Source organism: Aplidium turbinatum, chromosome 15, assembly GCF_918807975.1.
Source record: "Aplidium turbinatum chromosome 15, kaAplTurb1.1, whole genome shotgun sequence".
NCBI classification, from domain to species: domain Eukaryota; kingdom Metazoa; phylum Chordata; class Ascidiacea; order Aplousobranchia; family Polyclinidae; genus Aplidium; species Aplidium turbinatum.
The window spans coordinates 13,599,113-13,625,318 of NC_137486.1; the positions used below are offsets into that span (position 1 = coordinate 13,599,113).

General features: G+C 37.7%; 2 protein-coding genes across 2 annotated transcripts; one reads left to right on the forward strand and one right to left on the reverse strand.

Annotated features, from left to right (window-relative positions):
* Nucleotides 1–54: 54 nt before the first annotated feature.
* Nucleotides 55–22,846, reverse strand: LOC145784683 (uncharacterized). The gene is made up of 13 exons (XM_082596548.1): nt 22,518–22,846; nt 21,615–21,726; nt 20,904–21,511; nt 19,285–19,461; nt 6,203–6,283; nt 5,135–5,593; nt 4,429–4,617; nt 3,918–4,118; nt 3,450–3,594; nt 2,707–2,992; nt 1,597–1,933; nt 1,042–1,251; nt 55–525 (listed from the first exon to the last, which is right to left on the reverse strand). Exons 1-13 carry the CDS (start codon nt 22,779–22,781, stop codon nt 412–414), a joined length of 3,183 nt encoding a protein of 1,060 aa, XP_082452674.1. The 5' UTR covers nt 22,782–22,846; the 3' UTR covers nt 55–411.
* On the forward strand, nt 8,232–11,945 carry LOC145784554 (uncharacterized). Its single transcript, XM_082596396.1, has 4 exons — nt 8,232–8,600; nt 9,282–9,610; nt 10,168–10,302; nt 10,687–11,945. The coding sequence occupies exons 1-4, from the start codon at nt 8,323–8,325 to the stop codon at nt 11,724–11,726; spliced, it is 1,782 nt and encodes a 593-aa protein (XP_082452522.1). The 5' UTR covers nt 8,232–8,322; the 3' UTR covers nt 11,727–11,945.
* Nucleotides 22,847–26,206: the final 3,360 nt, after the last annotated feature.

Genomic DNA, 26,206 nt, shown 5'->3' on the forward strand with positions numbered 1-26,206 from the left:
TGATTTTTGCAAAAAGATTAAACGAAACAACCAAACAACTACTTGGCTCTTCTTAATGAACTTTATTTGGTCAAATAGTGTTGGTTTATCTAGTACGGGGGGGGGTCTGAGATGGTGCTCACACGGCCCTGCTACTGTTTGATTTCAGTGTAGTGTTTATTCATTCGCTATTGAAGCTGTACTGAAGAGAGTTTAATACTCGAAATCTAGATATACAGCAATTCATGTTGTGTATAGAATGGAATTAAAAGCGGATTTGGTGTTAGAAGTCTTGTCTCAGATTTCATAGAATTTAGACATACGAAGGCGAGTAGAATTAGAAGCAAAATAGTGAACGCTTCAGAGCTTCGAAAGAAATCCTTTTTGAGAGATTCGTGTTGAAAAAAACGAGTTCTCGACTTTGTGTTGCATTCAGACGTCGAAAAATAAGGTATAATCTTCATCTGTTGTTGTGACGTGGGGAGCCATGTCGACTCCTCGGTCGGTCCAAACCCCATCTGTAGGATGTGACAGGCTGTCCGTACCCTGTAGAAGCACTTTGAGTTAATTTATAGCTTGAAACTTAATTTGATCATTTTTCTAATTTATACGAAAATCTCAGATTACTTTGTAATTAAATAAAAAAAAAACAGTTCCACATTGCACAGAAGAAATATAACAGCTGAATGAGTTTCGCTTTTAGCAGCATGATCGTTGCTTACTTTACAGTGTAGATTCAAACGATCTGTTATAGCCTGATGCTGCGGGTTATTTTTGGCAATATCAAATTACACTAGCTTTCGGAACACAGTTTCCTAGTCATGTGCTATGACGAATGGTGTTGAAGTCAGTGAGTGGTTCTTTGAAGTGGCTCTAAATATAACAGCATTCAGCATGCAACTCAGACAGCCATTTTAGATCTGTACCCTATCTGGTAAAGAATTGGACCAAATAAAGGGGTTGTCTGGAAATGCTCCAGTCACAGCGGCGAATGCTTACAAATACGATATCAAATTTTTAAGACAATATTATTACCATCATTGACATGCAATTAAATCGTACTTTTTCTAAAACTTCTAATCTTCTTTCGAGAATACATTCAATGTCCACACTGTATAATATCAGATTGTGATATCTTTGTTCCAACATCCATGAAGACCAAAGAAGGAGGAATTCGGAGATTTCTTGCTTGCTTTGATGCAGCATAACCTCCGAGGAGGAGAGAAGTCTGGTCAAACTCTTCCTTCGTTGTTCTAATACATGCATCCGATCCTGTAAATATGTAAATTTCATCGACGCGACAGCTAGTTTAGTATAAGCAAGCTTAGTGGTATAGTGACAGGACTGTTGAACGGCTAATTTGGGCTTAGCACCAATGACATGCTCGGGGACCAAATCAAGACACTTCTAAGACAAAACGCACTATATCTAAAGAATCCAAGGTGATTTTTTGAAGTTCCCTGGCCCTTTAAAAGAGGATGCAGTCACCTAAAATTATCCCGGGTTCAAAAGTAGGCTACGTTCTGGATCTCCCTGTCAAGGTTTTGGATAGTGATACCGTAGGCTACCGTTAGTCTATTAGATTAATGAGCGAACGGTAGGAATACCCATAGATACCTGATTATTGGAATGCAAGTTGCCAAGGTGATTTGGATTCCAACCAAGAGTTTCAGTTTCATGTCTGTAAGTTTGATCTTCCATTTGTTTTAACCACAAATGAAATTCTGTGATACGACCAGCAAGAAAATGCGCATTAGAAAAAAGCAAAGTGCTTTCCGATTCTGCACTTGCGAATGTGAGAGCATCTTTATTATGCAGTTTTTCACTTGTTCTTTTGATGTCCACTTTTTTGTCATGTGGCAGATACAACGCGTTTGGTATAAAACTTGAATCTGGAGCGTTTTGACTTTGGTCAAATCCATCAACTTTTGTCTTGGAGAAAAAGTTTTTAGTTCTGCAACAAAATATGCAATGATGTTAGAAGAACTTTATGTTGTGTAGCGGAAATTTTTACTTTTTAGCATCAACAACTCTTTCATGGATCAGGTATTGTTTAGGATACATTTTCAAGTTTCTTTACAGACTTTTGTGGTGAGCATATTAGCGTACTTTATGGTGATAGCCTAATTGCTGACGCAAGTAGCCTACCAAAACTTTAGAGTCGGACCAAAGGTACCTGACTCTAGAAATTTTTCAAAACCGGCTCCGGAAACGCAAGAATTGATAATTACACATCAACTTCACAGCCCAGCACATGGTTCTGAAGTTGTACCCTGGTTGTAGCCTATCATTAAAAGCATCAGAATTCAATTATGAACAAAACAAAGAAAAACAACAAATTTAGGTACCAGACATGCTATAATTCTTCAAAGTCAAATACCTCGATCAGCACTCATAGAAACAAGATTAAATACTCTAAGCTACTTATTCAAAAATACGGCTGCATAGCCGCGTGGTGAGAGCCCTGGAACGGCAATTGAAAAGGCGCCGGTTCGACACCGCTCAAGAGCATGCGGCTGTGCCTGTGGCAGGACACTCAAAGGCATGCCTGAAGGTGGACACGAAGATCGGCTTCCTTGCCTTCCCGTTCACTTAATCTAAATCTTCAACCACCGGGTGTAAGCCTGGATACGACAAACAAACATTCAAAAATAGGAAATTTGTCAATTGGGATTGTCAAAAGCAACAGAACCATAGATAATGTTAAAACGTAGTGTATTAACTTACCTTGTTGGCCACACTTCTGCAGACGTACGCTTTGCGTGTCTGTAAGGTTTACATGGAAGATGAGAAATGTTTGACCTCATTTCTTGTAATCGATAGTGACATTTAAGTTCATCTTCAATTCCTTCAAATTCTATCCAACTTGACTCTACACTTGTCCGATAAGATGAAACGTCCGAATATTCAGAATCTTCTTGCGGCAGCTCTAGTTTAGGAATGACTCCTCTGGGAGAGTTTCGTTCCTTCCTCAGACTTCTGCCTTTATCCCGAGACATGCACGCATTTCTATCTGTTGAACAACCTATAGCTGCTGGTTGGTCTAGCCTTTGATAAAGTAACGTAACGTACGGTTTGGTCATAGATTACTCTCAAAAGGAAGTTGGAAAAACACTTGATCAGCTGGTAGAAAAGTTCAATTTACATAAGTAGCCTAGTAGCCAATAAAGTTTAGGTTAATTTGCGTCAGGTAACAACCGACAAGTTTGTTCACCAAATATTTAAAAGAGGTTTAGGCTATTGGTAAGTTGTTACACTTTTAGGCTAGGCAGCCTACTACCTTTAGTAAGTTTATAGGCCGACGTACGTTTTTATGAAGGGTCCACAAAATACGAAGACTAACTCTATTTTATACGAATATAGTTGGTAAGCTTTTTCGTTTATAACACATTTTCAAGTGCAGTAAATTAATATTTGTTCAGCTGTAGCCTATAGGTGTCGATACAATCAAGAAATTTTCATATCAATACCTAAACGGTTTCTGGTTTGGGAAAAGCTGCAGTCACGAAGTGGTAAGTCTGCTGTTGAAAAAGATTGTGACTTTTTCCATTTTTCGACTGTGGAAGATTGCAAATCGAACCTCCTTGAAGAAAGTGATAACTCACCATTCTGCGACTGTTGAAAAAATAAATAGCTACTCCGCTGTAAGCTCATTGCAGACTAACAAACTACACAGACCTTACTTTTTTTATCGTAAGCTATACTTCAACGTTAGGCTACATTAAAAATGTATCAGACTGTCAGCTGAGTTTTGACATTAGTCTGCTGTGTCATGATTATGCATTTGTGCCACTTCTATTAGTGGCTTCATTTAGAATATATACCGTAGTCACTTATTTATTTATTTACTTTATTATGTAGCTATTTTATTCTATGTATTAGCATTCACTTAGACTACGTCTACATTAGTCACTTTATTTTGTACATGCGTCACTCACATTTACGCTTTTATCTTTCAAAGATAGAGATGTCAAATAATGGCACAGTTTGAGCTTTAGTCGACGCCAAAGTTCATCTACTTCGGTCAACCTGCTTTGAACGTGATGTTGAAGCTCAGGAAACATTGTCCCTACGTAGTTGGATTTGATATTCAAGCACTCACGCCTTGTTTTGTTCTTGTTCAATTGATGCAAACATCCCTGTAAAAGTTTTATGTTGCTTACCATAAATCATAAGCTAGCATAGGTTAAGAGTATAGCTAAAAATGTACGCTATACAGTAGGCTGACATAGGCTACATAGAAAGTAGGCTAAATACTTAACAAAACAACTACCAGACCATTTGTAACCAGGCTTGTGGTAAAGACCAGGTGGATTCAAAGGTCGCTAGTAAAAACCAATCAGTCAATCAGTGAACAGTTTTTGTTACCTAACGTCTAGCCAGAAATAAAAATTTCAGTTTAACTTGTTTTAATTATAAGGTTCTGTGTCAGGAGAAATCTTTACTTGCCACAAATAAAGTTTCAACTTTATGCGCTGAGAAGCTTCCAGTTTCTACTCGCAATATATTTCTTTCCATGTTTTGCAACCATTCCAAAACAGATTTGCTTTCCTTCTTAAAGTCAGTCCAGTATCTTTGCGATGCAATGCTCCAGGAAGATGAGCCGCACGAGGAGGATTTTGTTTCATAGGTTTTTGCCTGAAAAAATGTCCAACATTAGTAGCCCAACTTTGCATTTTTTTAAAATTATATTTGTGACATCTTTGTTTGCTTCAACAAAGTAAAACTAACTTTCTGAAACTCAGAAGCGTAGATTTTAATTGCTTTTCACAGTCTTCATCAACCGCTGTCATCAGAAATCAAAATATACAAACTAATCGTTTTTGTAAGAAGTTTTACAGATGTTTCCACATTAAAATAAATTGTAATAAATCTGCTTTATTTCTTTGTTTAAATCCGCTATGATAAATATAAACGTAGGCTATGTCGTAGGCCTATGTAAGTAAAGCCCAGTTAATCATATTATTCTCCTCCTGTCCCCAAACAATAAAACTACTAAAAGAACACTAATTTTTGATCACTAGGTATAAACAACAGTCTAGATTACTGCAGTTGTAGAAACTTTCCTCTTTGAGCCCCAGCTTACGAAACTCAGCTGTTGTAGACCTAATTTTATAAGTAAATGTGTAGAAACTGTAGAAAAGTAGCTACATACCGAAAGAAAAGATTGGGTACCGGTATTCGAAAAGGCTGTTCTTGTGTTGAATCGAGCTCTTTTATCTTCAGCTTCTATTGCTCTTGAAAATGGTCGACCTTCAACATTTGTCAATTTTTTTGTCTCGTAAGTCTCACGTGGGGTGGACGTGAGCAATGGTTTGAATTCTTCACAAAACGATAAAGAAGAAGTAAGGTTATTTTTCAGCTTTGGAGAAAGAAACATGTGATTCTCTTTCATTTTTATTGGCATGATGTTGCACAAATCAGAGTAGTCATCTCCGACGCTTATGCCGTATTTTAGGCACTGAGCATCGACCTTTTGCAAAACTGCTAATATCGTGCTTCTTTCGCAAAACAAGTTTTTGAGCAGAACAGCAGCATCTTCCATCACGTCTCCGTACAATCTTTCAACATGTTTCTTTACAGTGGCAATTCTTTCACATTGGGACCCGCAAAACTAAAAAGCAATATTTGACATTAGCTCGATCTTATATCCTTTTCGTTCAGGAGGTTTCACTCTGTTTCCAGCAGATTTTTGTGCTTTTTTTGCACAAAATTTACGCTTTGTAACACCAACTTGTCTTTAAAGTTTCAACAACAAAATAATCATAAACAAGTAGCCAATAACCTGCATAGGCATAAACATTGCATGTTGCAGTAGGCAAGTCACTATAGCTTCCGTTAGGCTACCGATTGTAGCGGCCTTGAACCGGAGGTTTATTGCCACGCTACGGGACAATGGACCTATATAGAAACCTAGTAGGCTACTCTACTGCAGTTGTGTAGAAAACATTGCATATAATTTGTAAAGAGACCCAACAAAAAGTAAACAATACCTTTCTAACAAATAAAGGTTAGTAGCAAAACTAGTATTGTCCACAAACAATTTGATTTTTTCGGAGTAGACTTAGGCTGCTGCAGGTAGACCTAGCCTACCTATCCTGCCTTTAAAACATAGCCTATTGTATAAGCGTGTTATTTTCTTTTTTCTGATAGTGTACACATCACCGTAAGATGATAACATACAGTTCATCATTGAACTTGTGTCCTTAGCTGGATAGCTTACCTTAGACGAAGATTCTTGTTGGGAAACATCACCCAATTCTTCTATCCAGCTTTGTAAGGTGACTGTGTTTTGGGAAAATTTCTGTCGTTGAAACAAAAATAATAATTTCGTTGACTAAAGCCAGGGATACCAAAACAGTACGGGATGCGCAACTACGCCCCTAGTGATCATTTTTGACGCCAACTGACGGTACACTCACACATGGCAGTGATGAGTGATCAGTGATGGCACATTTGCACAGTACTCAGCACTAGCAGTCAGTGACCACAGGAAATCAATAGTCTACGGTTATCGGTGATTAACCTGATCTGTGGGCTACTGTATATTTTAGTTAAATTGTAAGGCCAATTTACAGAGACATTGCAGCCCGTGAGTAGAAATATATTTTAATGTTACAATTGGTTTATAACTAAGGGTGTTCACTGTGTGGTTAGTGTTAAAATCAGTATTATTCAAGAAGGAGTAGATTACCTGACTCTAACTGACTATTTTATGCATGAAGCCTAACCCTTTCTAAAAGTTACTGATAAGTGGCACATGAAAACAGATGTGTAGTGGTGTCAGGCCTAACTGTCCAATTTTGCAAAGAGACATTGAGGTTAATCTGGTATTAAAAAATGATTGCCTACTGTATTTTAATCATTATGTAATACTGTAGGCCTATATACTATAGCCTAACTAACCAAATATAGAGCTTTGCAAAAGGGTGCAACCTATTTCGTCCCTTGAACACTTCGTACCCCGATTTCAGAGGACGAAATCAGAGTACGAATTGTTCAGGGACGAAATAGGTTGCATTCTTTGCAAAACACATTTATGTTATGTGCTGTAGAATAGAAATTATTAATGCTATTTATTAACCAAAACATACAATTTTGCAACATTACAATTTTGCTTACCCTATTGTACGGTACGGTAACTCCCTAAAACAGTAATTCTGTTTATTTATAGCTTTTCTACTTGTACAATATTACAGTTCAAGGTGAAATTCTGCTCCAGTATTATAAGATTTTTTATGCAATATGGGATACTATTGTTGTGCTCCAGGGTGCAAAGTTGGTAATCGTGCGTTTAAAAGAACTGGGGAAAAAGTTTCAATGTTTCGATTTCCAGCAGATCCTGAATTGCGTAAGGCTTGGATTAGAGCTATATCCAGGGAAAATTTAACTGTGACACCACACACAAGAATTTGTGGTAAGCATTTCTACGGAGATGATTTTGAAACAACATCAATCGATAGCCACTTAGATCGCCAACAACGCAGAGAGTCTGCGAAACTTAATCAGCCACGGTTGAAGCCATCAGCTGTGCCTCGCATTTTTGCTGGCCTGCCTCACTATCTGACAAAACCGGCTCCAGTAAAGCGCTCAACTTCTGCTGCAACTGCCACAGAAAGACTGAAAAAAGACAAAGCTAAACTTCAAGATCAAAATGAAGAATTTCTGTTGCAAGACTCTTGTTGTGATTTGGGTTCTTTAAAAGATAAACTCAATGAAGTGGTTATTCCTTCTGGATATATCAAATTGTTAAAAGAATCTTCTTTGGAATTCCACTTTATAACATATAACAATGGCAGCCACATTTCTCCTCAGTTAATGGCATCTTTGGTGGTAGGGGAAACTTTAGATGTGCATGCATTTGTATGTTCTATTTCTGTGCCACAAGAAACATTTCAGCATCTGATGAGCTCCGATTCATTAAGCAAAGTATCAGAGCTTTGCAATATTCTGGCATTCTGCAAAAACCTTATAGAATCACCAAGTGGTAACAATAGTAAGACTTTTGCCAAGTCGGCTGTTGCAGCCCTTGAGCAATGCAAAGCAAACCTGGAAGAAAACGAAAGCCAAGATGAAGGTTTACCCCTAATTCAATTTGTGTCCGAGCAACTTCAGTTGTTGTACATAGATAAAAATGGCCGACGGTATTCACCCAGGTTACTAACCATGTCGTTTCTGTGGCAGCTCACTAGCAACTCACTATACAAAAAGCTTAGTGAGTTTTTTATACTGCCATCAGTCAGAAGACTACAGCAAGTTTCGAGTGATTGTAATGTAGAGACTAAATCTATAGATTTGCAATACCTGAAGCAACGAACTGTCGACTTATCTGAAGGAGAAAAAATGGTAACCTTGCTTATTGATGAGGTATACACTGCACAAAGGGTTGAATATTGCAATGGCGCTTTCATTGGATTAACAGAGGAAGGCCAACGAGCGAAAACCGTGTTGACATTTATGGTGCAATCAGTATGTAAAAAATATAAAGATGTTGTGTGCCTGGTGCCAATTGAAAAGATAAGTACACAGCTGCTTCGAACCTTCTTTAACAAAGTGATGCAATCTCTAGATGAAATTTTCTTTGTTGTTGCTATATCTGTTGACAATCATGTGTGCAATAGGTAAGCTTATAATATGCTTGATGACAACTATCTATAGCAAATTTAATAGGATTACAGGGTGTTTCAAAAATTTAACACCATTAACCTTTAATATGTATTAAAATCAAGGTTGTGAAAAATCCTATGTTTATGGGTTTTTTTACAACAATGATTTTTTACAACAAAAATAAAAAGGTAAATGGTGTCAGATTTTTTTAAACACCCTGTCACGTATTATATTTTAATCCTATTTCAATATTGTTTTTCACAACCCGTCCATAAAACAGAATTTTTAAAAATGTGAAAATAGAAGAAATGCTGTTCAGAATTGTTGTTCCACCTTGATTATCATTTTATAATAACATGCTAAAGCATTAGGCTATTGTTTTCACATTCAATCAAAGTCCAACCGGTTTTATGATATCTGAAAATTTTTTGCAAAAAAATTGGACTGCAAATGGTTAAAATGTAATAGTTTTTATACAAACAATTTCTGCACTAAAGTCCCAATATGGAGAAAAGTTACAAGTTTATTGCAAACTGTTTTTCGTCAGTTTTTTTTTTTGGCTGACAAAACTGAAACAACCTCGATTGAAAGAAGTGGTGTCACGTTTTTTGAAACATCTTGTCTATTGAATGAAACTGGTTTAATATTACATGCTAAAATTTATGTGTGATTTATAATGGGTTATGCATTTTCAGGAAGTTGTTTATGGATTTATGTGGAAGCAATAAGCTCTCAAACAGCATTGCACACCCTTCAAGGAATGGAGAGCGTTTCTTTCTCTTGTTTGACTTCACCCACAACTTTAAAAACATTTTTAACAATTTTGTGAATAAGAAGCGATTCCACATTCCTCATATTTCTGGTGCTGAACATATTTTGGGAGAGCAATGCACAGCTGAATTTGCACATATAAAGCGCTTGTACACTCTTGAAGAGCATAAACCTCTGAAAGTAGCATTTGCACTGAAGAAGGCATCACTTAACCCAAGCAATATTGCCCGCACCTCACCTCTACACGCTTTAAGTAAGTACAGTAGCTTTTGTAAGCAGGGCTCAAATGAAGATCCTCCCCGGTCCTTTGGAGTGATGATGATCGCCCCTACAAAGGTTGACTCAAACTTAACTTCCCTCTCCCCCAGAAAATGGTCACGGGATCTTCAGTTGATCCTTCAACCCTATGCAGGCTACATTTTCACATTATTTAGTCATCTAACTTGTTTTAGTTTGTATAAGAAAATTACATTATATATTTATTGTATCATAAAACAATGAAAACTATTAATACTACAAAAAGTGCTCAATGCCAAGCAAAAAGGCAAAGCAGAGCGAATTAAATCAAATATAGTTATTATTATTTGAAGCCTTTACAAATTGTTTCACCTATCGGATCATCAGAAGGTCTTATTCAAATAGATTCTATTTGAATAAGACCTTCTGATGATCCGATAGGTGAAACAATTTGTAAAGGCTTCAAATAATAATAACTATATTTGATTTATTGTATCATATATATATAATCCAGAAATTGATTGCAGCAGTTGCAATTCATATATATATATAATTTTGGTTTTTCACTTGCAGGTGTGTTTAGTGAATCCACCGTAAATGGACTTCTTATGTATGCTGACACCAATCCGGGCTTTAAGGAAACTGCCAAATTTCTCCAATTCATCTGCAATGTTTGGAAGGTGATGTCTGTCAAAACACCATTCAAAGGTATATTTTCCAAGTGTGATTAATATTTTTAAATATAGCCAGTCGTTACGGCACGTCGGCACAAGTTACTAGTTTTCTCTGGGCATATTTTCTGTACAGTTTATGCACAACTTTTTAGAAAGCTGCACAAAGATTTTTTGCAATTGAAGTAAAACATTTGGATTTTTTCCTAGAATTTTATTACTTTTTTGTACAAATGACCTAGTTGTTACTTACAGAGTAAGTTTAGAAGCTCATTGAAAAATCAATCTGATTATGTTTTGAATTTTGAGACTAAAAGATGCAAAAATGCACACGGCCTTGCACTTGGTATACAGGGAACCTTTACTTTAGAACTCTAACCAGCCTTCACTATTTTTAACAACTTTTATATATATATTTCAGGCATGGCAAAAAATGATGAGATGTGCATGCCAATGAAGTTCACTTCAACGGAAGAAGAAAAACCTGCAAATTTACGCTTTCTTAAGTCAGCAAAGGATATTTTAGTGAAATGGCAGCAATCCGGCACTTCTGGGCTTACAGACCAAACATTCCTAGCATGCATTCAAACCATGTCTGCAATGCCTGAACTTGCTCAATACTTGCACGACAAGATTGGATTGAAGTATGTGTTACCGGGAAAATTTACCTCTGATCCAATCGAAGGCCGTTTCGGGTGGTACCGCCAGGTTAGTGGAGGAAACTTTTTTATGTCCATAAAGCAACTGCTTGAGGCAGAAAAGAAAATACGCAAGTTGAGTTTGCTTCAACAACATGGCATACTGGCTGCATCCAAATTATGTTCGCTTGACTCTATTTCTCTGGGAAGCGGAAAGCTTATTAATGCAGACAGCTCCATTGTTTCTTGGCTCGAAAGGTTTTTCTCAGAGGTAACACTTGATGATTTGTCGGAGACAGATGCAAATGTGGCATATTTTGTGAGTGGCTACATTGCAAGAAGTATATCCCGAAGACGACGGTGTTCGCCCTGTAAAGTTCTGTTGGTAAAAAGTGATGACTGCCCAGCCCCAACATGTGAATCTGAAGAGCATGTGAAATTGTTTGAAATTGCCAATCGAGGTGGTCTGTCTGTCCCAACAGAATTTTGTTTTTCTGCAACAACATTGGCTGTTCACTATTACAGTGCAGTGATATCTGATTATAATGCAAAAGAGAAGTTGTGGACTGCACCAAACCAGCGCTCCGTGTTTATACGAGCCCTGAAAAAGATAGTGGAGGCGTCGAACGTTTACAGAGGTGCATTCAAACAGATGTGTTCTGCAGGCCACTCAAATTTCGAACTTATTCTTCAAACAGCATTTAATTGTTTTGCTAAAAATGAGTTGAAACGTTTTAATGCACCTGGACGTGAGGAACCAGAGAAAACGGCCCGGAAAGTACGAAAACTTACCAGTGGCAGTGGTACAAAAACTGCATCATGACTTAAATTAATTAGAAATTTAGGAAAGCCACGGACCCTTTAGCCCCCCTGCTACGTCTATGGTTATTTTACCGGTACTAGTTGTAATGTATTGGAACCGCACCGTTGCACTCTTAATTTTGTGTGGGAATTCGCCCTTGCCAGTGTCCCGCGTTTTGCTTTACGCGCTTTTCATGAGAGCAAGTCTTTTAGGCGCAGACAGTTAGGCGCCAGTCAAATAGGCGCGCACACTGTGGTCTGTGGCGTCTGGATATTTAGGTGAGGAGCACTGTGGCGCCCGTTCATTTAGGTGCTATTCCTAGTAAAGTCTGCAGATTGTATCAGCTTGGCATGTAGGGCAATGCTTTTCACACAAAATGTTGTATTGAACAGAAAAACATAATGTTTTTTAATGCGCGTGTTCGGCACTTATTTGTTGTTAGTCCAGGTTTGCGGCGGCGAAAGCTTTATCAATAAATTATTCAAGTTTGCGAACATAACTGAGTTCACTTTTAGTGAGTCAAATAATAACTACCGGTACACTAAACATCAGTAAAAAATATACCGTAGTCTATATTCAAGCGGGTGGTAGGCTTGAGTGAAGAGTAGCCTAACTTAGTTTTCCATCAAAACCCCGACTAGGTTTAATAACGAGCAAAGTCGCACCATTATGCTTGCAACTTGTAGGCAGGGTTCATAATGCTCTATGGAAATGTATTATTATTCATGTTGTAAAGCGTTGTCTCATACGTAGCCTACTCGCAATACGACCAGTCGACCAATCCATCCCGAGTAAAAGTAATTGCGAAAGATAACAGATTAAGTAAAGTTCCATCTGGCTGCAACCTGTGTTCAGGATGCATTGCAAATGTCCTGTGGAGATGTGCTAACACCAAGAGTAGTAGAGCGTTGTCTGGCACCTCATCTCCACACGCGCATTAACAAAACAACATATGTTTCTAACCAATGTAACATTTTATGTGAAAAGCATTGCCCTACATGCCAAGCTGATACAATCTGCAAACTTTACTAGGAATAGCACCTAAATGAACGGGCGCCACAGTGCTCCGCACCTAAATATCCAGACGCCTAACTGTCTGCGCCTAAAAGACGTGGACCCCTTTTCATGACGTCATAATTGGTCGCCTTTAGGCTTTCTTGACAGTGTTGTGCTATTTCTTCTTACATTCTGACATTTATTACATTATTACAATTATAAGTTCAATCGACTTAGTGTCGGAGTCATGTTGTAGTTGTCGAAGTCTGTGCAACATTACATGGTGTCAGAGATGGATTCGATGCAAGCAACAAAGTCAGAGATGAATTTCCAACAAGGAAATGTTGCAGATAATTTTAAAAAGTGGAGGCAGATGGTCGAGTTAACGTTCAAATTTGCGAATTTTTGTGATAGTAGGAAAACTAATCACCGAACGTCTAGGCCATTATACCCGCAGTCAAATCTAGAAGAATGCAGCTACTTGTTGCTGCTGATGAAAACGCTATTGCTGATGAAAGCGTTGCTGCTGATAAAAATGTTATTGCTGATAAAAGCGTTGCTGCTGATGAAAACGTTATTGCTGAATGCTGATGAAAACGTTGCTGTAGATGATTTTAACGACGAGCCCAATGTGCCATGTAAAAACAATATGCCAGCACCGTGTACTACCCGTTCTGGCCGGATAGTGAAGCCGCCTGATAGATATGGTGTTTGTGTAACTTGAATCGTTTTGTATGTATAGTGATACGTGGAGATTTCGTGTTGTGCATCATGCATACAATGTAGACTTGTGCTGTTATCGGAGTTTGCACAACGAGAGTATACGAACTATAAGTTTAATGCTTGCTGTTCACTTTGAGTCACTGGAAAATTGTGTAGTAAACGTGACATCGTTATTGCATCTGCAGTTAATAGTGTACTCCACTCCATAATTTTAATCTGTTTGTGTATCGATAGATAGTTCCTTTCTTTCTTCAGACAAAGGGGAATGTAATGTATTGGAACCGCACCGTTGCACTCATAATTGTGTGTGGGAATTCGCCCTTACCAGTGTCTCGCATTTTACTTTGCGCGCTTTTCATGACGTCATAATTGGTCGCCTTTAGGCTTCCTTGACAGTGTTGCACCATTCTTTTTACATTCTGACATTTATTACGTTATTATAATTATAAGTTCAATCGACTTAGTGTCGGAGTCATGTTGTAGTTGTCGAAGTCTGTGTAACATTACACTAGCAAGCTCCTACTTATTCCTTGTTGTTTGCAATTAATTTTGACAAAGTACTTGAAAAGATAGAAATCGTTTGAATTTGCATAACGTTAGAAATAACTAATTTATTTGGTCGATATGCGTTGTATTTAATGTGCTGGCGTTATTTTATCATAGAACTTTACATATTTCTTGATTTTACAATTGGGACATCTGATTCTAAAGTGGCCCAAGTTAATTTGGGCCACTTATGAGGTTTTGATGGAATCTTGCACAAAACGATATAAGGTTGTTGCTGACAAAATTTGGAGTCTTTAGACTAAAAAAATTTTTTTTTATTAAGTGTCCAAAAGTAAACCAAGTTAACTTGGTTTCTTGGATAAAAAAAAATATTATTGCAAGAATGGCCCAAGCTCACTTGGGCCATTCTTGCATTTACGATACTGCAATTTTCACCAAATCAATAGAACCAAGTTATAGCTTGTAATAATAAATTGATTGGTGGTAATACTGTACTGCGTATTTTTTTAGTCTTTACTCCTTTGTTAACGAATAAGCTAACATTAAACTTAAACTATGCTGAAGAATAGGTTCATTGTTACCTAGAATTGTCTTTTAATTTGCTTTTGCAGCTGTAGCCTGCTTTATAGTAGGGTCATTTTCAGAAGATCCTTGGCCGTGTTTAGGATACCAAAGTTTCTCAGTGGATTTAACAAGGGCAACTGATACTAAAAAATAAGCTCTCATACACCTCACGAAAATGGCGGGAAAGTTGTTATTTTAGACGTTTTTCAAAATGGCTGCCACCGCCATGTTTGAAAACTAATAAAGTTCTATTTCTTGACGTGGATGGCCAAAAATGACAATTTAGGTGTCAATTCCCACTAATTTTGGTGTCAAAAACACAATGGGATGACATATTTCATGATTCAGAGTCCCCTTAACCTCAAAATCCAAGATGGCAGACGTATGTGGTCGCCTACTGTATTAGATTCACTATCACTGCAGGACAAATATGATGCACAGCTGTCAGAATCACTTCTGCTGTCATCATCACTGTTCCGTAATCCCTATATATAGATGACTTGGAGTTGTTGGAAGTTCCAGGGATCGTGGAAGTGCACGTTGGGTATAGCTTACTGGGAGGCATATGCCATTTGCAAGGTGCAATCCATGGCCAATTGGTGACGGATGATTCTGAAGCTGGAAGTTCTTCTGCCGATATGTGAGGTAATTGGTGCGCTATAAGTGTGGTCGTAGACTGTCAGAGTCAGGTAAGCCTACCAGTCTGATGACCGTCTTTTTCTTGAGTACTGACCACTTTGCTGCTCTCACCTCTCTCAGTGTCTTGTGTTTGGTGTCACGATAGATGTATCGGATAACAAATTTCTGTAAGTCAAAGATGATTTCTTGTGTGACCGGGAGGATTGTGCCACAACGCTTAAAGAGGTTGTGAGCTTCTGATGATTGTTCTACTACACGGTCAGCAATAGTTTTCTTGCCTACTCCATAAAATCTGGAGTTATGATCGCATCCGCTAAGAACATGAAGTAAGATTAAAGACTCCGCCATTGCCTCATCACACAAATACCGAGCACCGACATCAGCTGAGATTTGCGTTTCAAGCACAAGAGTCCTGATATTTGCCGAGCCTTGCAAACATGCCACTCTCCATGAATTGTGCTTGGATATGGGGAAGACTTTCCAAGACTGCAATGAAATCTGGAAGACATATTTGCCGATCTGTGCAAACATGCCATTCTCCATGAATTGTGCTTCGATATGGGGAAGACTTTCCAGGACTGCAATGAAATCTGGGAGATGCCGTCCATATCTATCATCATAGATACGCATCCAAGGAAGCATCAACTTCAGTGAGGACTTGAACTCCATCCAGTTTCTTGTCCTTATAGCATGGATGTTTTGAGAAAGTATCTCTACCATCTCCAAGAATGAAATCCAGAAATCTTCTTGTGGAGCACCATCTAAGTTCTCGAATAGAGAGTCAACAAGCACCTTGAGATAGGCATTTGCATCATTAAGTTCTTGTTGGTCTACTGAACAGCGTTACTTACTGAGAGATTCCTGGATCTCTTCAGACAGAGTGGAACCTTCCAAAGGTTTGTCTAGTGCATGGTGGACTAAAGCTTCGTAGAAGAGTCGAAGGCAACGCACACCGCGTTTGAAGTGTTTTCCACGCAGAGCTGGATCTACGGATCCATTTGCAATGACACCTGCAGCCACCAGTACATCTGAAATGCTTGAGCCTTTGAACCTCTTGTAGACCGCATTGATGAAAGGCATCTGGATATGAAAGGGTCCCATGCATGGCAATGTGTCAGCAGTCATGTCTGGATTCTCACTTTTCAATTCTAGCAATAATGCGTAGACAGGATGATCACCGACAATAACTGCAAATGGCATCTTCTTGTCATCACTTGCCTTTGCAAGCTTGCGCAGGACTTCATACAGAATGATCTTGCTTGGTGGATCAGGATAAGTCATGTGATAAATTGCTTGGCTTTTCTGGGTTTCTGGTGATAGCTTGGCCTGGAAGCCAGAAAAGGCTGGTATGGTCTGGTCTTCTGGCTTTGGTCTTGTTGGGTCTGCCTTAGCTCGGGCCAATGCATGGATGACACCTCTCATTCTTTGAGGAGCTGTGTCCAGATGTTCATCCGTTACCCTTGATCTGATGGGTGGTTCACCACGCTTGACTGTTTTGTATGGTTCAACTCTTTGCATCTGGCTCCCAAGTTCTTTGAGACTAGCAGAGACGTGGGAAGTCAAGGTGGTATTTACAACTGGTCTATCCTCAATTAGGGTAGGTAGATTCAACTCAGGCAGGTCTGGCTGAACAAATATGACATTTGTACGATGTGATTGGCCACTTCCAGTCAAAGTATCACTTTTGAAATCATCGTTGTCGACTTGACTATACATATTGCGGGTGTTCTTTCAGAAAGTTCAAATGGACACTCAGTTGAATGCTTCAGGTCAGTAACTGACCAGAAATCTCTAAGCATAAGTACATCGTTGTAACTGATTCCCAGGCCATCCTTATGTAATATGTCTACCATTTCTCTGCTCTTTGCCATACCATGTAATACAGCTAGGTTTGTCTCAAATGCATTACGTCTTCCAGTGATATAGCTGCTCAAAATAGATGCAATTGATCTAACTGGGGGTGTCATCGACTTCAGACTTAGTGGGGTGCTTTAACCAAGTGATGAGCTTCAAGAGGAGATCATGTAAGTCTCCATTTTCTAACTCATGTATGTATGGAGGCCAAGGAATAGTTTTTGTTTTGATCGGATCTCTGAGTCTCCCAGCTACATTCTTCACCAGATTATCGTCACTTACACCTAGAGAGGATATTGCAGCCTCAAGATATGAGCTTGCAGCTGTCGTATCATATACCAGTTCACTCACATTCTTCTGACCTCCTTCATGAAATCCTATGTCATTTCCGAATACCTTAATCAGAATTTCCTTCAAGAAACTGGACTTTGCTGTGGAATAGTAACCACAATTTGAAGTAATGCGTTTGTAATCCATTAGTACCCCTTGCAGTGTACGGATTTCATGATTTTCAAAGATAACTTGACGGACATGATGAAAGAAGATTGCTTGAGGCTCTCGAAGATTAACCTGTTGCAGATGCTCTGTACTTTCATCAGACAAAGATTTCTTCAGAGGGTTGCTGACATAATTGCGCCAACATCCACGATGATAACGAATTTCCAATCTAAACGCCGTTCGACTGTCAGGGATAGATGCGAGTAGGGTATTCAATCTTGCTCTTATAAGCTCATCTGACAGACAAAATGTATGCAATTGGAACCGGCTTCATGCGTCTTCTGTTGACAGCAGCAAAAGTTTGGATTTCCCAGATTTACTGTTTTTTATGGTCCCTTCATACACCACAAGACGCTAAACCACTAACCACAAGAAGCTTGATGCAAGACGATAAACAATAAAATTTTTGTTTGCATTTTTTTTCAAAATATTGTTTCTTGTTTTCTGTATTAACTTTACCGACAAATAGAAGTGTTTGTTAGTCGGAGTCAGCCAGCTATAAATCGAGTGGGCATCGCATATTTTTTGCCCGCTTCTACAGCCTTGGTTTTAAAGTTAGCCTACGTTTCTTTTATAGCCCGTATTGTTGTTAATCGTTTGTTCTTTCACTATTTTGTTGTTTGCTGTTTTTTCCTTATTTTAATAAAAAGGTATTAAAAGCTTTGTTTTTCGTGTAACATAAAAACAGGCAAAAAATATTTTTTTAAAACGCAAAATTTTTGACTTGGGCCACTTTTCTGTTATAAGAAAAGCTTTTATTATCTGTACCAAGTTAACTTGGGTCGCTATTTTTGACTTATCTAATCATAGAAAAGTGGCCCAAGTTAAAACCTACGTAATAAACGAAGATGACGTCATCACTCAGTTAAACCAAGCATCACAAACAGTTTCTTGCTCACCCAAGTTTTCTCACATACAAGATAAAGATTGCAAACCTTCAGTGACAATTTTTATCACAGCATGAATCTTTAAACTCGATTATCTCAAAACCACTTTTTTTGACTTGGGCCACTTTAGAATCAGACGTCCCAATTGTTTTTTAACAACGTAACTGAAGATGCAAGTCGTTTACACATGCGAAACGTTGGAAATAAAACAGAGAAGATGTCAGTCACTTGTATATTGCAAAACGTTAATCATCAGTGTGCTTATATGGGAACTGCAGGCTTTGCAAATAGCTTAGAAAAGCAATGGCTTTTATTGCGACAACGTCGTACCTTCAGTTGGCGCCTCGTATTTGTAGTTTCGCATCCTGTATCCCTGACTAAAGCCAGTAAATAAGCAACAATAGACAAGTTTTCTAAGATAATATTTCTATTATAAGCAGTTACATGACTGAATGAGATACTGCAGATGTACTGTAGGCTACTGTAGCCTAATTGCCTCAGTGACATAGTTAACAGAGATTGAGCCAGGGAAAAACAAACATAGTGGACTTTCTAGAAACATAGCATAGCCTATTTGATGCAAATGCCAGATTTCAGCAAAACGTAATCAAAGGGAGAGAGAACACAGCTTACAGTTTAATAGCATTTTGCTTACAGGAAGAGTTTGCCCCTTTACCTTCTATCACATATGTTCATGACATTCTTCTCCTTCTCTCAAACGCAAACGAACATGATGGAAAGACCAAATAGCTTACAAGTTTAATAGTTGTAATACGTGTTGAAAGACAGAAAACTTTAAATCTTAACCTAAGCAAATGGTATTTATGCATGCGGAAAGTTAGAGATGATGCAATTCGCTATACTACCTAATGTTTTAACACCTAAGTTATATCATAAATTAAATAAATTACTTCAACAACTTTGGAAATTTCATCCCACTCGTCTGAACACAAAGTCACTGTACTGGCAGATGATGCATCGTGCTTGTTTAGGTCAACAAAACTTTGATCATTTTCTCCATTGGAAACACAGGAAACTGAATCTAAAGATTCAACTCCTTGTTGACGAACGTGTGTCTTTGATGCATTCTATCAACAATATAATCTTGCCAGGTAATTTCTACGTTTCAAAGTAGCGGATGGCTATCAAGTCCGCCCCGTTAGCTCAGTGGTTACGCCCCCCGCTCAAGATCACGCGACGCTGGTTCGACTCTCGGGATGTGCGCTTGAGCAACGCATTTCAGGACTGCTCTCCATTCAACGGCACCTAGTGAATGGAATAATTCCCCGGGAACAACACTTTAACAATCAGAAAACTTCACTCTGCCAATCTCGGTAACCGGCTCTGCGTCAAGAGCCTCTACAAGTATGCGAAACTACCAGTAATAACCAATCAAGGCCTTGTCAATCCGAGGACAAAGATTCAAAACCAACCACCCAAGATGTAAGTTAGAAGAAACTTAAGAACCAACATATGTCCACAAGATAGAAGAGCTATAATTGTTTCTTTCAATACACAATAACAATATACCGGTACTCAAAAAAGAGCTAAATAAAACTTAACTGTCAAGTCTCGAGTTTCCTAAAGGTTATGCTGTTTACAAAAGAGCAAGCAAACAATAAACGCAATAATACATAAAGATTTACAATAAAACAATAGCTATAATAAACAAGCTGTAGATAAGAAATGATGGTATTGTAGATGAGATAGAAGAAGAAAGTGCCAAATTGGGTGAATGTTTCAACCAGCTATGCTGTATTAGTCTATTGAATGACAACAGTCCAGCTAAACAAGAAAAGCAAATATTGAAAGTGGTTGAAAAGACGATGCTGCGCTTTTCTTTCTCTTAGGCTATAAGCAGGAAAGATAAGGTCAAAGGCGAAGTGAAGAGGAGGAGATAGATTGATGCGAGAGTCCTGCTGGAAAGCTGAGAGAAACACGCTTGTGTTAAGGAAACTTGTCTGGTGGAATTGTGAAACAGTTTATAGCAAAAGACGAAAAAGAAGAACACATTGAAGAGAGACTGCACAAGATAGGATATGGAAGCTGTGGGATTGATAGAAAAGGAAAAGCATAATAGACCACTTTTAAAATAGGAAATCTGCACTGGTGACCAGGCCCGGATTTAGGGGGGGGCAGAGGGGGCAGTTGCCCCGGGCCCCCCGACTTTTGAAGGGCCCCCCTATGTGGAAAAAATGTGATTTTGTGTTATTTTTTTCCTTTTGGCCTTTAAAGTTTCTTCAAAATGCTGTGCAGTACTGGACTGATGCTACTGTAGACGTAGAGATGGTTTTTCGCGCCGTAGGCTTGAAAAATTTTTTTGCACGGGTGCCCCCCGATCTAAAAGTGCCCCGGGCCCCCCATCAGCTAAATCCGGCCCTGCTGGTGACCCCTCACCGTGGGACTAAAGCCAGAAGAAAAAAATGAAGACGAAGCTTATATTTCATAAATTGGACAAACTTTATAGGCTGTTAAGTTGTAATAAAGCAGATAGGCTACAATAGACTGATTACGATAAGATTTGGCCTACCTGTAAAAGTGGACCACAATTAATTGACAGCATATCAGGTATTGAAAGCAGTTCTTCACTGGCACTTTCTCCCATTTTCGAGTGATAACCATCATCATTTAATTCAATCATATCTGAGGTACTTTTCTGAACATTCATCGCAACGTGCTTTGTGGTTTTGATTGTCTGAGTAGCCGTGCTGGGTTTATCCTCCGAGAAAAATCGTGAATCTTTTCGTATTGTTTCAAATTTTTTGCTGTGTTCTAAATCTAACAATCTCTGACGTTCATCACTTGTAAGAGAAGCGTCTTGATTTGTGATGTTATCCCTTTGACTCTGAAAATTTTTGCATTCTTCGACACTGTCGTCTGAAGTTCTGTATGTCAACTTTTGAAATCGAAAGTTTGACAGGAAACTTTCGATTGTTGTCAAGTTGTTTTTAACATTATCACAGATTTTTCTTTCTTCAGAATATTTTTCATTTACTTTCTGACAGCGTAATTGTATGTCTAAAATTTTAATTTGAACTTGCAGGAATCTCCACAATTTTTCGATGAGTTCAAATTGCTCATTGGAAAAAAATAGAATTTGTTTTTTCCCTTCTGTGTGACGTGGTTCTTTCCTATAATCTGAAAGAAAAAATCTTACTTATATTCTTTTAAGCTGCGACTAACTGATTTGCATTATTTTCAGCATTGAATTTTGTATCAATGTCTATATTTGCACACTCACTTGTATTGTAAGTCAAGCTGTCGTTTTCATTTGATTCCCTCAGAAAAGTCCTTGCCAGAACCAGCAATTCTGCCACAAAAGGCTTTCGCTTGCCTACGTCCGCCTTTAGAACCTGAATCGGTAATTTAAATTTATTACCGATTTTTTTGTGAAAAATAAAAGCTCGTAATTTATCTTTCAACAATTTCCTAGCACAATGCAAGCTAAAATACAATACTTAGGAAGGAATGCGCCAAGAGCCTATAGACCAGATGGCCGCAATAAAAAATGGTCGATACACTTAAACTCAAAGTGGTGATTACGATGCTTTTAAAAACCTTTGACAAAGCGTTGAAATAACATGAAGAGTTTAAAGCTAAAAGCGAGCTTAGTGCCTACCTCTTACCTATATTTCCAACAAAGGCACGGAATTCCACTTGACCATAAGTAATATTAATACATTTGCGAAACTCTGACGCATAAACAATTTAAAAGCTTATAAAGGAGGAATTTTATTTGTTGCTTAGCTGGTGGTCGCAAGGAAGCAGAATATTTTTATTTATTACGTTGATGCGACTTTACTTTTTGTTATATCAACGTAATATTTTTAAACTAGTCATCATTCTAAGATTTACGAATTTTATTATCATTTCATTGCCGATACCAATTCACTTTGCATGGTTTTCAGTAATTTAGACTCTAAATCGCAGGATACAGAAAGGAATTCCATTATATAAATAATTTATTTTATCAACTTTTTACCTAATTAAAAAGAAATAACTCTAACGCTCTTTAAGCAAAGTTGAATCGCGTAAATGCCGTTCTTTCATTTCCATAATGCACCATAATCCAAGTTTTAGTTTAATTATAACCTGTAAACTGCAACTTACTTTAATCTAAACAATTACCAACACTAATCCTTACCTCCAAAACGGATCTTGCTTTGTTTCTTGAAATACGAAGCAAGGGGTCGTTGTGGTGAATTTCATTCCCAATCTGACTTAATTGGTTCGATTCTCTTGCAAGCCACGAATAAAAAGTATCTACTTCAAGCCTAAGAGGAATCTTATTTGCGTCAGAAGTGAAACTTTCGTGCTCAAGTACTTCCTGCGTGATCTCATGGTCATGTTTAGATTTCAAGCCTTCTGAGTTTTTCATATTCTTCCAATCGCAAGGTGCTTGATTCATAAGCACTTCATCATAGACAGTCGCAATTTAGCTTCATAATCACATTGTAGTATTCGCATTCCCGATGTTACTGTGATCAAATGCGTTAGCCAAAACCTACTGTAACTAGTAAGCTACCGTACTTCAAACGCCACTTGTCTTGTCACTAAGCAAGCCGTCTGGTTTTGCTAATCGAATTAATCACAAATATATCAGCCTTCAAAATAAGTCAAAAGAGTTGTAAAAATACACATTGATTTTACTAGACAAAAGCCTGATGCTTGTATTAACCAATCAATACGGTGGTTGATCGCGTTTCTATGTAAGCCCTGAACACTACCCAAGTACCACTTATGAACAAATCGGTTTGATTTAGCTGGAGCAAAATAAACAACCTCGACAATTGTTTTGAGAATTACAAAACAAAATCTAATTGTTTAGTTGCTAAAAGATAAAAGTAAATCTGTTTTGTTGGGATCTAACTTTGCTTGTGGTTTCTTGCATAGCCTACTACCGCTTTGAATTTCCTATTTCGTTGTTATACCTTTTCTCGTAGGCTACAGTTATGGATGGCCTACTCTAGCACTTCCAACAGTAAAACTTTTAAATTGCATTTATCATTTAGGGTGGTACTGGTTTCCAACAAATTTGTTGTGGACAAATTTCAGTAATTTAGAATCAGTAGCCTAGGCCTACGCAGGTTGGAATCCATTGAATTACACCAGACCTACGGTTTTGCTATGGGTAATTTAACCGTTTGAGACCGCTTTTGTCTAGTTTTTGACTGGAAATCGTTACAAATACATAACATTTAAGTTCGAAAACATTATCGTTCATAAGAAAGCTGTTAAAAAGTGATCTCAAATGTCTGCAGAAGATTGCTTTAGTAGACTATAGGCCTACTATTTTGTGGATGGATGTTTTGACGAGAAAGTTGCGCTTTTCTCCATGAGAAAGAATATGCTGAATTTAAAAGAAACAAAACACCTAAGTTATTTTCAGAGGAGAATGTTTTGTTATAACAACAAGCCAAAGTAGTGAGATACAATGTCGTTTGTATCACATCACAATGAAAACTGATCCAACCATAAATACGTAAGCACGCCTAGTCATTGTATGAGCGACTTTATGATGTAAATTGGTAAAGACATCATTAAACCTACATCATTTAAATTTCATCGCAAAAGAAAGAAACATTACAGTAATCTGCAACATGTTTTGTCATTTTCATACTTTAACATTCTTGACCGTCATGTTGGAATTGGTTTCCAGAACGACCTAGAATACCCCTTTAAAGCCAATCATTATGCCAGGGCTGAGGTATTAAACTAAAGATACTCAACTCTAATCATTTATACAACTCTTTCCACTCCTATTCCCTACTTAAATCCAAGCGTAGCGTGCAACCAAGCCCATCAATCGAAACAATTTACTGATTCTAACAACAGAATATAGGTATAGCGATTGGAGTATATTTTACAAAACACCGATGTGATAGTTGCAGATTAAAACGTAGGCCTACCGCAATTTTTATATATGTAAGCCCAATTTTTAAATATGCAAACTACACTGTATACTACAAACTACAAAGTTTCAAAAATGCAACAAATAATGCTTAGTAAAAATTGTCAAGCTGACACATTTTCAAATTCAGCAGTCAACATTGTTTCATAGTTTTGGCACTCCCTCAATTACCTGTGTCTGGCTGCAAAACGTCAAAAAGTAAAACTTATCTCATGATGTACAGCACTGTGAAACAGATGAGCCAACAACCTAGTAGAAAATACATGCTTTTATCACATAGCATTTACAAATATAGCAACAAAACACATAGAATGAAAATACAGGCGCATACATCTTTTTTAGTTCAAGTGTAATCAAGCGTATAGCGCTGAAAATATATGTTTTGTTATAAACGGCAAGCATTTCATATCGAGATTGTTTTTTGAAATTCCATTTCCTCTTGTGGAATGCTAAATGATGCGTTAACAAGTAGGCTATTGAGTTTTTCTTTGTGTGCTGTGCAGAAAAATGTTCCAGCAGAATAGCCAGTTAGATACACAGCCATTCATAAAACTCAAATAAAAAACAAGCGTAACAAACAACTTTACTGCACTAATAGAAATCAATGCTTCGAAATGGAAGGTCACTGCTTCTAAATTTTGTTACCTCATGAGACATCTTTCGAATTATGAATTTTTCTGTCAAAATTCATTTAAATTGAAGTGCTATTTTTGTTCTGCTAGGCGTGCCACTGTGTGCATTAAGATTTTTATTTTTGCTTGTTCATAGCGGTTTGCATTTGACGTTTATTGCGTACAAACAAGAACGTCTATTTTTCGGGTCATCGTCCTAATAAGCTTAAAGAGTTTAAAGTTTTATGGACACAGCGTAACTGCTGTATGTATTAGGCTGCTTGCATTTGACAGTTGTTTTTACAAGTTAATCTGCTATTTTAGTCAGTTTAATATTATAGGCTGCACATCTAAAATTAGAAATTGTTTTTTACTTAAAAAAGCAAACCAAACCAAACCATCACAATAGGTCTGCAGTTCATGGAGTGTTAAGATCGATAATATTTATTAAAATTTAATACGAAAGTCGAAACATCATGGCAACACTAATCTACTGAGCTATAAGGGTTCCTTGACTTTTGCAGCAGTTTGATAAAAATAGGCTAAAATTACAAAAGCTAGCGAATTTGATCAAATTTGGAAAATCAAATTTCAGCCGTTTAAAGCCCTGAATGTTCTTTGATTTAATTGTATTTAACCACTTGAATAGTAGAAAACAAGGAGATGGAAAATAATTGCCTTTTGTGTTTTTTAAATTTTTATCAGATTCTTTGAAATATTTATAAAACCTCAAATTGAGTAAACATTTATGCAAATCCCAAGCTTGAATCCACAAATGCAAGTTTGTACGAAGAAAAACTGTTTCAGAACATCAATAACAAGCAAAAACACAATAACTACAGTTTGCAAACGCAACAGCAAGTTGAATCGTCCTACGGCAAGATGTTTAACGAACCACGTCAGCTCTCTATCGCGGCATACGGCAATTACCCTGCCGAATCCACTTCAAGGATAACAAGAATTTGAATGCATCTCTAAAGCCTTGATTGCACATGGCATAACAGACAGGATTTAAAGTGCTGTTGAGATAACAGAGCCAATATCCGACGTTCCATGTAGCGTTCGGGATACACACGTCATACCAGCAAAAGGCTTCGATAACAACCATTACGCTGTAAGGAAGCCATAGCAGGATAAAGGCGGCTAGAATAGAGGCTAAAAGCCGTGCTGCTTTAATCTCCTTCCTTAAGGATTTCAGTTTTTTGTTATTTTGAATGTGGATTCTCTTGCCATTATCCATATTGTTGACTTCTGTTTTAGCATTTTTTATTACCTTTTTGAGGCATCTGTTTTTCACATGACCAAAGGTAC